At 38.9% G+C, this 13,530-nt stretch overlaps 2 protein-coding genes across 3 annotated transcripts in view; one reads left to right on the top strand and one right to left on the bottom strand.

Annotated features, from left to right (window-relative positions):
- Positions 1 to 13,530, bottom strand: part of LOC131670100 (plexin domain-containing protein 2) — a 46,506-nt gene that overhangs the window by 13,813 nt on the left and 19,163 nt on the right. The window lies entirely within an intron of this gene.
- Positions 5,324 to 7,109, top strand: LOC131670102 (uncharacterized). Its single transcript, XM_058945467.1, has 3 exons — positions 5,324 to 5,922; positions 6,330 to 6,596; positions 6,813 to 7,109. Exons 1-3 carry the CDS (start codon positions 5,791 to 5,793, stop codon positions 6,867 to 6,869), a joined length of 456 nt encoding a protein of 151 aa, XP_058801450.1. The 5' UTR covers positions 5,324 to 5,790; the 3' UTR covers positions 6,870 to 7,109.

The raw sequence follows: 13,530 nt of genomic DNA, 5'->3' as shown, positions 1-13,530 counted from the left end.
TTCGAGAGAGAAATGAAAAAGGAGGAGAATCCACAAGCTCGTCCAAGATGTATCTTCGATTGATTCGGACTTTTTAGGATTAATGCTGGTTCTTCTTCGTCGCTTTCGGAGAGAGGAATGTTGATTGTTTCTTTTTTCTTGGCTTTATGAAAAATTATCGTTAAAGTCGCGGTAACGGAGCAAATGAAATCAGTGATAAAAGCTTAGTTTTAGTTGCCGCAACCGCGCGTCTATCATCTCTCGAACCCGTAAATAATATCAAACCCAACTCCAATGAGCACGCGATATTTCGAGCGTACGCGCACGGCGTTTCATACCCATGGAGGAACAAAAACGAGTCCCTCTATAAATAGCTTCACACGTCCTTAAATATAAATCCTGATATTTTCCCCTGGCGCGCGTATGCGCCACACGAACACCCCCGAGAAGCGAGAGCGAGAGAGAGAGAAGCAGCTCGTAAAAACGCTATCTTTCTGTCCTTTTTGCAGCGGCCATAAATAACTTTGCCGCCACGAACGACTGGAATCGAGCATCGAAATGTCCGTAGCCTTGAAGGCAAATTAATAAGTCGATACGTAGGCGTATCTGATTTGTGAGTCTGTAGAAAATTCGGAACCGTAAAATCGAGGTCTCCACCCTTAATGACAAGTTAATTAGGGGCAGCTAGGTAGATCCAACCCGCTCCGACCAACAAGTCCCGAAACGCGGTCAACGATCGTCGCAGGGGGTACACAGTGAGGGCGCGAAAGGCATGTCTCGTCCTAATCTTTTTCGGCATCGGCACGACCGCAGTCGGTGTAGACTGAAAATATTTATGCGAGGCGGTTATTTATAAAACGCGCAACGGGGACCGGCGTCGCCGGCCTCGTCGGACGACTGTGCTGCACAGGCTGAACAGTGAGAGAATGGCCACGGATGCTCTTGACGATTGCAGCGCGCGCCTCTATTTATACGATAAACATACCAACGGAATTCTTCTACCCACACCTCTTCGTTCCTTTATGTTGTCTTTTTTTGTGTTCTGGAGCCACTGCGTCTTTCCGCTGATTATATTATACTTACAAATTCATGCCGAGCGAGCGAGCGACGACGCTTTATGAGCATGCATTTGGGTCGTTGGCGCGTGTGGATAGAGGAGCTAGATATGTATATGCGGCTATTACATAGTTTTATTTGGAACGCAAACTCGGTACCGTCGTCTCTTGCAGTGCGTAAATTTTACATTTTGAAATTGCTTGACCGCCTGAAAATGTCGCCGCGAGCCCGAGAATAATACACTTGTTCATGCAAAGTACGCGAGCGCGTCGAAATTTCAACGACGAGCGTTCATCCGCAATTCGAATTACGTATCATCCGCAGGGGCAAAGGTGACGCGAAAGTGTTTGCGGGCGTTCGACGTCGGATTTCGACTGGTTAGCGTTAAGCGCATCGTAAACGATATACTTGGCGCAAACCGAAAAGTTGCCGCTCCCGAGTATGCTTTTTGCACTATCAATGCTCGAAAGGAAAGCCAAGCGGCGTTAAAAGCTTTCGTTCTCGTGTAGAGCCAAGTTTGAGTACGGAATTGTTAGCGAGGCAATGTCAGTGCAAAAGTGCTTTTATCTCGCAGAGAGACAGAGAGAGAGAGAGAGAGAGAGAGAGAGAGAAGCTGAGCTCGCGTTGATTTATATGCCACGGGCAAAATCTTGAAAGTGCGAAAGATTAACTCGACATTTCTTTCGGAAACCAAAAAGATGAAGACGTACGAATCTCCAGCGGGGGAGAGAACAAAGGAGAAATAAAAAGAGACTTAACCTCCTTCCCATAGCCCTAAACCTCGGACAGTTAGTTCTTCATTGTGCCACAACTCTAAAAAACTTTCCCGCGGCGGTGGCGGCGGAGGCGCGCTAACTACTTGCTCCGTGGGCCGCGAATTATAACGGTACAGCGTATACGTTCAAGAGGAACTGTCACGCACGAGAGTATCTAAAAATCACGTGGCTCTCGCCAAGTTTAATGGTTACTACTCGCGAACTGAGTTGATTATTCGGACGATAAATTTTTCTTGTATTATGAGCGACGAGGTTGCTCTTCTACGACCGAATGATAAGCGGCAATTGTGCGTCCGAGTGAAAAATTTTCAATCGTCTATCGAAGGAACTGCGTTGTTTACTTTCGTTATTAACGACTTGATTACTTCGGGAATACTGTTCGCATAAAAATTCGGGGATGCCGGCAGCAGATAAGAAAAGCTTTTCCAATCTTGGCGAGATGAGGCAGAAAACTTTGTGTTTTACTTGGTTTCGCGCGCGAGCGGAAAAAACTTGTACGCCGCGGAATCGATCGGAATCGGCTGACCAAATGAGTTTTCGAGCGCGGAGTATTCGCCCAAAGCCAAAGCAGCGTTCAGCAGCGACAAGAGGAGAAAATAAATAAAACAAAATGATCGTGCCGTACCTGCTTCGTTAAGAAAAAAAAAAAAAAAAAAAAAAAAAAAAAAAAACACAGGAGCATTCGAAAATAAAAGTTCTTTCCCCGTTCAATTTCGACGAAATCCGCGTTGAAACCGGTTTCGCGCGACGTAAATCAAGCAAAGTTCCCAATCAGAGCTCGTTATACATAAATGCGCTCATAACTCAAGCATTATCCATAATTTATCAGTTATAGCTATCCTTACGGAGGAAATAATTGATCGGAAAGTGAAAGAAAATTCTATTCGAACAACAAGAAAAAAGAATAAGATGATTTACGAGTGTAATCTTCCTATTACGCGTGTGCGCGCGTGCGGGTAGGCAGGTAGCTACAGCGATGAAAGAGTCGTCGGCAAGCACGGAGGCAGACTTGTCTCATAATAAAGTTATGCACCGCGACACTCATTGCTCGTTTCTCACTTTCCCGCCGGCGCCTTAGAGTTCCACGAACTGGCGATTTACCTTTCGGCGAAATTTCCACGCGGATTTTCGCGCACGCTTCGCCAACAGCATTTCCAAGCTCCGGGAGGCCAAAGATAAGCCGCTACTTCATTAGGTCGAAACTGAACGAAATGGTTCCTGTTCGAAATCCAAGCGATGAACTTTCGCGCAGAACGTGGCCTCTGTATAGGAAATCGCTCAACTTTGTCGGCTTGACGGGGTCAGGGCACTGTTGAACGAAATCAATGAACCCCGATACACTCTGCTTACGGAGCTGCGACGTTAAGCAATTTCCTCTGGCGATATTATCTTGGCAAATTGCGTGCGCTCGATCGAAATACTCGTGTCGTTAAAACGGCGAGAATCTTAATCGTCTCACCGCGTCGATGTTGTATTGTGAAAATGCTCGAATGAAAGCGGACGCGCCGACTTGTATTCGACAAAATGGTTAATTATTTGTTTTGAATTTCGTGACCACGGGGGCTCTCGTTGATGGCAATGAACTAACTGTATTAACTGCTGAATCTGATTCTTTCGCATAAATATTACCATGGAAAGCATTCTGAGAAAGAAATGAAAGAATCGGACTTGGCAAAGCTGAGACGCATTGGCTTTTCAGGATCCAGGATTTTCAGGCCAACGAGCAGAATAATTGCGTGCATCCCAAGTCCCGCGGAGGAGCCAAGATGAAGGAGGACTGAGAGAACAGCGCTTATAAAAATGCGCAAATGCAGCACTAATTAAAAATAAATTTTTTTATCGTAAATATTGTTTGAAAGACAATTTGTCGTTGAGCGACTGATTAAAAAAGACGCTAGGAAATTGCTCTTTTTCCTATAATTAGATCATAAAATTATCTTGCTTCTCCACCGGCGTGAAAACATTCAATCGTCAACAAAATTCATAATTGTTTTTATTACAGAGAAAGTTAATCATCGACTGCGAGCTCTGCTTTTATTTCGTTCTTTGGAGTTATATTACTTGTGAAAATCAAGCTTCGAATGCTCGATCTTAAAAACCTAATTCAATTTTACAAATTATGGTTATTTGAAAAATGATGTAATGAATGCTTGACGATCGTTATTGATAACTCACCATCCGGACTGAATCATTTATTACTAAAAATCAGAAGCTGACTGCGAAACTTACCTGAAAAAAAAGTATTAGTATTAGTTGTAAATTTGAGATGCATATTCAATAAATACATGTCGACAAAAGTCTGTTGTGAATATTCAAAAATCAGAAATTTGAATATGTTACATTATTTGATAGGGTTCGGGTTTCGGTTATCAGAGTACGGGTATCAGTTTATAGGTCTTAAAATTCATTAAATAAAATTTTAGAAGTTATTTAGTGAATGTGCGTGGCATCGAGGCGACGGTTTTCGGAACTTTTAGCAACATTTTCATTAAAAGCATAAAAATATCAACGACAATCCTTAATTTTAAACACGGTAATCGCTTTAGAATTTAATTAGCTTCGTCGTGTCAAAGTATTGTAATGTTCTTCAGTTTCTTTCTAAGTTAATTTGTAAAAACAATATGAAAAATCTGCGTCTTATATAAAGATACATTGGGAACTATATTTTGTCTATTTCTAATTAAATTTTTACATGGAGAAAAACTGAAGAACATTGCGAAACTTTGGCACAACGAAGCTAATTAAACTCTGAAGTGATTGCTATGCTGAAATCATAGGTCGACGTAGATTTTTCATGCTATTAACAAAAATGTTAAGAAGTACCGAAAATCGTCGTCGCGACGCCCCACACATTCACAAAATAACTTCTAGAATTTTTTCTAATGAATATGAAAACCTATATACGCGTACTCTCGAAATTTTATCAAATAATGTAACATAAAACAATTTATGATAATCACATTTGATTCGAATATGCGCAACAGACTCTCGTCGATCAAAGTTACTAATTTTGAAAATTTTCCGGTAATAATTTTCTGTAAACAAACGAAAGTAGATATCGAATTGGGGCAAAGACTATGTGAAACTAGATATTACGAAGATGACTTCCAAATATTTTCGCTTCGTTCCATTAATAACTTTTTTAGAACGAGCGAGTAAAAGACACAAAGTATTTTTTTAATCGCGCGGCTACCGGACATTGAGCACTCGGCAATCGAATCATGTTAATTACCCATATAAATACTGTGCTGGATACGATATAAAGCAGAAAAAGATAAAAATTGGCAGGGATCGAAAAAATAAGAGCGAGGACATGATAGAAACGTGGGAGACGAGCGTCGGCGAGGGCGCTCCAAAAATAAAGGGAAGGGGGAACAAGTTGCGTTTCGGTAGGATGCGGTGTAGCATGCGACGACAGGAGGCGCGGCAACGTCGCCGAAGATTTCTGGCGGGCTAACCTCACATAGACACTTTGCGCTCTCGAGTCCTCCCCCGTCTAAATAGTCAAATGTAAGCCCGGATCCCATTGGGAGAGAGCGAGGGCGAACGCGGCACCTCTCATTTAGTGCACATTGTCTTCATCCCCTCTCACCACTTTCTCTCGTAGTGGTCGTGTCATTAAGAGAGGAAAATCTGGGCGGGCGCAAGGGATGCGCTTCGCCATAAAAGCCGGTAACATTTGCCTTCGGCACATTCTTCTGTTGAACATTCACCAGACCAGTAGCACAGTTTCATTAGCCCAGTGACAAGCAGCAGGGACAATTTTTTTTCGCTTTTCCCTAATCCTAGTGTTGATCGCTGAGTATCCGTGACGAAGCCGACTCCGGTTATCGTTTGCGCTCGCCGAGTGATTTCATCAAATTGAGTGTGTTAGTTGTGTCCTGTGGACGCCACAATTTGCCGCTGACAGTGTTGTCGTCTCGCATCGAACACAAACAATAGGATTTTGTTTTTTTTTGCACTGGGCAAAAGTGGAAACATGGGAACCGAGGAGGACCGAGTACAAATGATTACTTTATCTGAAGCATATTTCGAAAGTCAGCAGTACCAACTAGTTTTAAACATGTTGGAGAATTTTAATTGCGTTGCGGCGACCTGGCTTAAAGGAAGGGTGAGTAACATTTTATTTCACGAAATGCCTATCTGCGTTTAACTGTACTGCATTAAAGCTATTATATAACCTTACTTGGTGGTGAAAATTTATAATTTTCGATACACGCGGTTTACTGTGAATGTGTTTAACGGTCATCAACGTTGAATGCCACATGCATTTTTTGGTACAGTAGTTGTCCCTCTAGTGTAAGAGTCCGTCAATTTAATTTAAATATGATCGGCCGTCGAATCGGAAGCCAACTTCGATATTCGCGTTGATTGTGTCAAAGTACAGAAAAAAAACTTGGTGTCCCAATCCAAATTAAAATGGCCACTTTGATCCCATTGGCGCATAGACTATTCGTTGTTATTCTTCAAACAATATTTATCGTTTTTCAATTTATTTTTTCTATTTCTATTCCACAGAGCTGTTTAAAACTTGCTGAACAAATTGCCAGCAGTTTTAAATACAAGTACTATCTCACGCAGAGTCTAGAAGAAGAATATCGTAACATCCTCAAAACTGCCAAGGCCTTCTTGTTAGAAACCGTACAATTGCTATGGACGGCAAGAGAAGATATACGGGAACAAATAGCTGAAACCATATGGTATGATCTTGGCAAAGTCGATAATGAGCTCATGCGTACGAAACCAATAGCATCCGATGACATCGAGGACGATGATTTCAACGAGGTAAATATAATTGCAACTTGAAATATTGGCAATAAAATAAAATAAATGTGTAAAATTTGCTCATATAACGGTATTTATAAGAGTAATGAATCAGTTCACATTGTTACTATAAATTCAAAACACAATTTTTAACCAATCTATCACTCAGGTTCATTACAATAAAATGATAAATGTATATAATTGAATTATAATTTTTCGATTTCTTTTATATTACAGTATGCGGATCATCACGTCGCTTCCATAACCGAGGAACTTAAATATTGGTCTCTATAATGCTTGCCTGTGGTACCAGTGTTTTTATTCCAATTGCGATCAATTGAAGAATGCGAGAGAATTATTCTTGTACTACACGTAATAGTACATATTACAATCGTATTTTATTATTTGCATTTTCTTAATGCATTTCAGTTAATTTTTAAATAATTAAGTGTTCCATTTTCGAATAATTATCATTTTATATGTAATTCATTGTATATGTCAAAAATGTAATTTGTAAATACATACTCTGTTTTCTATTAATTTCTTTCATTTTATTTATTGTTGTTTATCTCCTCATATGAAGTTTCAAAGAAAGAGCAGAAAGTACCTTGGAATATTTTGAGCCATTGAAATGGCAGTTACGTGTTGTAAAGCATTTGCTCCATTTCGCAAATATTCTAAATGTTTAGCAGGTGATTTCGAAAAGTGAAGAGTTTGATTTTTGGCAGTGACTTTTCAGAGTCGAAAAATTAATGATTAAGTTTTCACTTACAGTAGATTAAACTCGTAATAAATTTTAATTAAATAGATATATTTTTCATTTATTAATAAAGTGATTCCCTAAGATATAAACACTATCTAAAAATAATTTATTTTTTATTCAACCAATTTCTTTATTTATTGGTAGAAACAATAGAAGATATTATGCGAGAATAAGATAGAGGGATATAATCAGATTATTAGTATAACTGACGGCAAGGCGGACGCAGTAATCTTTAGTCGCGCAGAGCCTGTACCAGCGTGGCGTGGGTGGTTGATTGTACGGCACCAAGATGCCCATATTTAGGCGTTGTAGTCTCAAGGGTTGGCGAAAGACACAGCTGATTTATGGCTCTCTACCTACGAGACAGTCCACGTTTGCACGTGCAATTTTCGGAAACGCAAAGGTCAGCTTGGCGTCACGTACAAATCGATCGCACATTATTAAATTTATAGTTACTTCAGTTATTTAATTTTTGATGAAACATATAGTTCTGTACTTCATTTACAATTCACTGCTTTTCTAGACAAAAGTTCTTTCGCGTATGTCTAAAGGAACAATCTCTAACAGAAAGAGAGAGAAAGAAAGAAACCGTTCGAGTCGATAATGCTAATTGGACGTAAATAAGCATTTCGAAGGCTACGGGTTTTACGAAAAAAGGGTATAGAGATCGAACGACACGGAGCAAAAAATACAAGAATCGATGCATTAGGAACTGGGTTTTTCTTCTTTTGCTCAAAATGCCTCTGTTCGCGCGCGCGTCGAGAGATTTCACCGGCTGATTTGGCTTGTTGGCGACGTATATTTATACATGTTTGCGTGTAGTAATAGTAGTACTTTGGGATTATTATCGGGGGGATTAGATGAATGAGATAACATTTCTTACATAGGTTCGACAATCAAATAAATTATCATGGAAGCTTTCGTGATCGGAGCGAATGAAAATAAAATGCTTGGAATTTTTTTATGCGACTTGCTTGCTTCATGTTGTATAATGGTTGTGTATGGAAGCGAGTAACGAGGCGAAAGTAAGGCGATAACAATGCTTTTAAATGTCGTTATTAAAAAGGAATGTTATCAGCTCTCACATGTGCATCACATAGTAGTCCCGTACTCGATAATACTGTTCGCCTCAATGTAAAATACGGCGTTGCTCTTATTGGCACAATTTTAGCACCGATAAAACTTCATCCTTCGCCTCCCGTCGTTCTTCACGCTACACGTATACGACTCAATATACTAAGCGTGTATTTTTGTGCTTCGACGTAAGATATAGCGTGGATCCTCGCACTGAACACGAAATCGCTCTAAACAAGATCTAATTATTGCGTGTGTTTGTAAATTACGTGACGCGTCTCACGATTTTTAAATTTGGACGTGGTTCGCGACCAATTAAATTTTAACAGAGAATACAACACACACCCACACGTGAAAGCGAGATAGGAATTAATTGACAATGTCAGAGGTGTATTCGCGCAGAAAAAGCGTGAGAGAATCTAGTCGCGCTAGCGTCTTCTCGTTTTTGCGTAACGTCGTCGGCTCGTCGTCGTCCGCGCTCATTCGAGAGAGAGAGAGAGAGAGAGAGAGAGAGAGAGAGAGAGAGAGAGAGAAGAGAGAGAGCCAACTTACATAAACGTGCGGCACCGCGTCGAAAAATAAATGCGCGACGGCGTCGTTACTCGTTAGTCGGCCAATTGTTTCTGGCCTACTGTCGTCGCTCCGTTGACGAGAGACACTCAACTGGTTGCAATTATGTCGTCCGCGGCAAGCGCGGAGCTGTGCTTTGCCTTTTAATCTGATTGCTTCCGTTGATTTGGCTGGCACTGTGACGGATTGTCTCGATATGGTTTATTCGCAAAGATTTACTGGATTTTGAATGATATACGCGCTGCATTTGAACGGAAATGACGCTTAATCATGCAATGCAACATACGGCTGTATGGAGTTACTGCTTATTATAGCAAACATCAATTGGCACGCACATCTCATTTATTTTTGCCTCTATACGATCTCCCGTCTATTTGACGAATACGCAATTGATCAGATATAACTTTGAAAATAAAACCAACATAACACACGTAACATCGAAATTGCAACGTTCATATAATAACAGCAGCAGAGTCGAATGTCGTTAATACTATTTAATTGCCTGCAAGCTCTTTTAATGTGCGTGTTCCGACGTTCTATTCGAGATACTAATTACGCGATGATCCGTCTCATTTGTTTCCAACGTGAAGTCAAAAAATTTCTCCACTCGACGAGAAAGTCGCTTTAGAAAATAACCGCAATGTTCAACGAAATTATGCCTGAGTAGCAATTTCGTTGGAGTTTCTGCAAAAAACTCGTAGTTTTGTTAGTTATGTAGTTGATGTTTTTAATTAAGGCTGATTCTGTGCTCGGGGACTATGACGAATTAAATATCAAACAAACTATGAAAGGTGCGCAATTTAATAAATTTGGTTGAAAGAATGTTCATACTGCCGGTTTTTATCTTGTTGCTACTCGATATTATGCATTGTGAGCAGCTATAAAGTAGCAACTTCACGATAATATTTTTCTCTTTTTTTTTTAAGGTCGCATCGGCTATTTTGAAACGGAATGCCATAATTGATATCTTGCAGGTTACTTGAGTTTCTACGGATAATTCATCTGTCGAAATATCAATGCATTGCCGTCTCGCATCGCAAAACAAATTCATCAATCTCGTTCTCTTTTCCTCTGGCTCGCTGCGACGAGCTTATTTACCAAACGCACCGCGTCATCGTCGAGTAATTCCGTGTAATTAGACTGAGCGATCGCGATCAAAGTAGCTCAAGAGACAGACTCCTCGGCACGAAGGACGATGTGTTATAAGCTACGGATATATCTGACTTTGCCTTTCCTCGTTGCTCGCACTCTCGAGCTGACTCACGACGACTCCTTTAAAAACCTCGTTGTTGCTAAGCATCATCATCTCGGCGAGGCTGCAGCTACTTTGTCTCTCTCTCTCTCTCTCTCTCTTTCGCTCTCGCTAACAATTTTATGATATGTTGTTAATTTTTATGTAAGCTCGTGACACGGCTTCTTTTTCTTTGTTTCTTATTGCATAATGTATATACAAGGAAACGGATGTGTGCGTGTGTGTGTGTTTTGTGCAAGTTGGATAACTTTGGCAATAAAAGTAAGTTTACAGTTAATAGCAAACGAACAAGAAAGGATACGATTCTACTTTATTTTTTGTGCGTTACAAGTTTTCAAAGTTAAAGGAATGAGTTGTCGCGCGTCGCATACAAATGGGGAATTCCAGCGCTTCATTCGCAAAAGTCCATCAAGGAAATCTCAATTTTAAATTATACGATTATAAATTATACAAAAGTGAACAAAATATTCTACACCGTTTATAAACTTCAAGAAAGAATGCATCAGTGTTTGTTTTAATGGTTCATTGTTAACAATACGGCATTTTTTGTTATCCACTCTATGCCATTACTATTTAACAATGACCATTAGCGATACGAAAGTTTCCGACTCATTGGTTTTGAAAAAAACACTTTGAAACCGTGCGACGTTTACGCAACGCATCAATTATATACTGCAAGGTGTGCACGAACATTGACAATAGTATTTTTATTTAATATTAAAATAACAGAGAATATGAAGTCGGAGCTATTGCAAAAGTATCTATAAACGATAATTTACTATCCAAACCAATGCTTACGTAGCTCCAAAAAATTACACATCACCTAAAAATTACATCCGAAAACGCAAACGAAGCCAAGAATAACAATCTGTGCGACAAAGCACACGTCATAACAAGCGAAAGAGAGCGCCACTCAATTGCACGCGAACGCAACATTCAACGCGTTAAAGCCCACCGTATGACCTCGCGGTAAACAGGTTACTCGAAAGACATCTCAAACTTTTGTACGTTTACCGCTTACTAAAGCAGCGCGACATTAATCACACACACACACACAATAGAGGTGATAACATCGCATTATCTTAAAAAAAAGTTTTTCTTTTTTTTTTAAGATTAAGGTGCAAGACCTTTATCAAGAAAAGTGAGTGAACTCCCCCAAGGGCTGTTTTACCGAATTTTGGTGCACGGTTGCCGTTGCTAGCCAAGGGATTATTGACTTTTCGTTTTTACTGGTCGACGCCTGTGTAAGCTGGTTCATTTATTAGAAAAGAAAAGACCAAAAAATTCGACACAATGCGGACCCAAAATTTTTAATAGAAAATTACGCGCTTTGCATTTTTATTTCAATTCGACCATCAGCTTAAAGCTAATTTTTTGGAAATCGCGCATGTACGTGGTCGACTTTAACAAAGGATATCCTGTAGGCTATTTTCTTTTGCGGAAATCTATGTGCTTTTTATATTTACCGCATTTTTTTTACTTTCATCGCGCGTCCGCTTAATAAACTTTATCGAGTACACGAAAAGAAATTTCTCTTAAGAATTATAACGAAATTCGTCATAAAAATTACAGTGTGTAACAGTAATCTTGGAACATCATGACTGATCGATAAAAATTATTAACACATCATAATTTTTATCTCAACCCACCTACAAACTAAATGTTACCTTAACAATTTTCATGAAAAACGCACAATTTTATTAGTGACACTCAATAAAATTTCATATTCGTTCACTGTAAAAATTCCCCCACTTTTCTGAATCAACTATGTACACATTTGTTATTGAAATTGTATATTTTTAAAGCAGATTTTATTAATTGCAAATTGTCGTTTCTTACATTATATCTTACCTTAAAAGCATGAAGAATGTGACTAGTAAAAACATTTACTTAAAATCGAATTTTATAAAATACATTTTGTTGTATTAACAATAAATAATACACAAAGAATGTTGGCAAATAAATATATTAAAAACATTTTTTATTTTGAAGAATCTAATAATTATTGTTACTTTTAAATCCTTCGTACTTAATCGAAGTATGTTACTGGCGAGAACACGTCAAAGCGATTTGGATGTTTTTATGTTATGTTGATTAAATTTGTAACGTTGAGATCCAATAAAATTTATCGTAATTATCGTGACGAAATCATAAATTTTAACATGCGTAAACATAACGAATCTTGACAATCGTTTAATTGAAAAAAATTTTCCTTATAAAAATAAAAAAATTTTCATTGTAAAAATTATTAACACTAGAAATTACGGTTTATCACCGTACTATTTCCAATATTAAAGTGTACATTTTCGAGTTCACTTTCTAAAAAATAGTAGAAATCATAATAAAAATTGACGAATGTCATCGATGTCCCATGTTTACAGTATCACCGTAATTTTTCAGAGAAATTTCTTTCCATGTACAAGCTCGCAATTGACATTATATTTTGTGTCGATTATCAGTGCCAGTTCGATTCGATTTTCACGTATATTTCACACGAGACATCGTATCTCTCTGAAGGTTATGCGTGAGCGGTAAAGTTTACGAATTGGCATGTTTTACTGTCAATAGAAGCAGGAAATGAGCGCTCATCAAGATGTAAATTTGCACTCCCTGCGCTGGGAATACAAATGTACAAAATGGTGTAAGCCGGACGTGCTTGGAGTTTAGTTACGAGATATCCACGTATGGACTTTACAGCGATACTAAAATAAGTTATCACGTGTTTTTTTTTCAGCTTTCGATGTATCGATAGAATTACAAATGATGCTCCATAAACGACATTTAAAAATAATATGAAGGTACGCGTGCGGAATTTAAGACCTTGCTCCATTTCGTTCTATGTAGTTGAAAGACGGAAGTTCGTAAATAGCGAAGACCCCGACGCTCGTTGAGTGAAAAAGGTTTTAAACCTCCCTCGGGCTACTTAGGTATTAAACAGTTGATATGGAAACTTGATTTAGGAAATAGCTAGAAATTTATATGAACTCCAGAGACACGTACAGTGTTATGGATTACTAAAATTATTGCATACGTTGGTTATATCGAACGATAAGAACGCGAATTTTATTTTTCACGTTATTTTTATTTTTGAACCGTAAATGTTTATTTTTTCGAATTTTCTGGAAGCTCTCCAAACTACTATATACGCGCGCGCGCGTGTGTGCGTACATGGCAATGCGCATTGAAAATATCGAACTATTATTCGTGCGGCTTACGTTGGCAAAGAGCCCTCTGGAAAATAGTATATTATATACATATATATATCGAGCGTACGTTGAAGTATACGCGCCTACGCA

Source organism: Phymastichus coffea, unplaced genomic scaffold (assembly GCF_024137745.1).
Source record: "Phymastichus coffea isolate CEN01 unplaced genomic scaffold, Cenicafe_Pcof_1.1 PCOF00100, whole genome shotgun sequence".
Lineage (NCBI taxonomy): Eukaryota > Metazoa > Arthropoda > Insecta > Hymenoptera > Eulophidae > Phymastichus > Phymastichus coffea.
The sequence above is the reverse complement of the archived record's forward strand: the minus strand, read 5'-3'. Positions and strand labels throughout refer to the sequence as shown.

What these genes read in the sequence shown, in the direction of transcription:
- LOC131670102 (XM_058945467.1), top strand. Translation starts at nt 5,791, where the DNA reads ATGGGAACCGAGGAGGACCGAGTACAAATGATTACTTTATCTGAAGCA. An exon ending in CGACCTGGCTTAAAGGAAGG is followed by an intron (nt 5,923 to 6,329) that starts GTGAGTAACATT and finishes TCTATTCCACAG; the next exon opens with AGCTGTTTAAAACTTGCTGA. An exon ending in AGGACGATGATTTCAACGAG is followed by an intron (nt 6,597 to 6,812) that starts GTAAATATAATT and finishes TTTATATTACAG; the next exon opens with TATGCGGATCATCACGTCGC.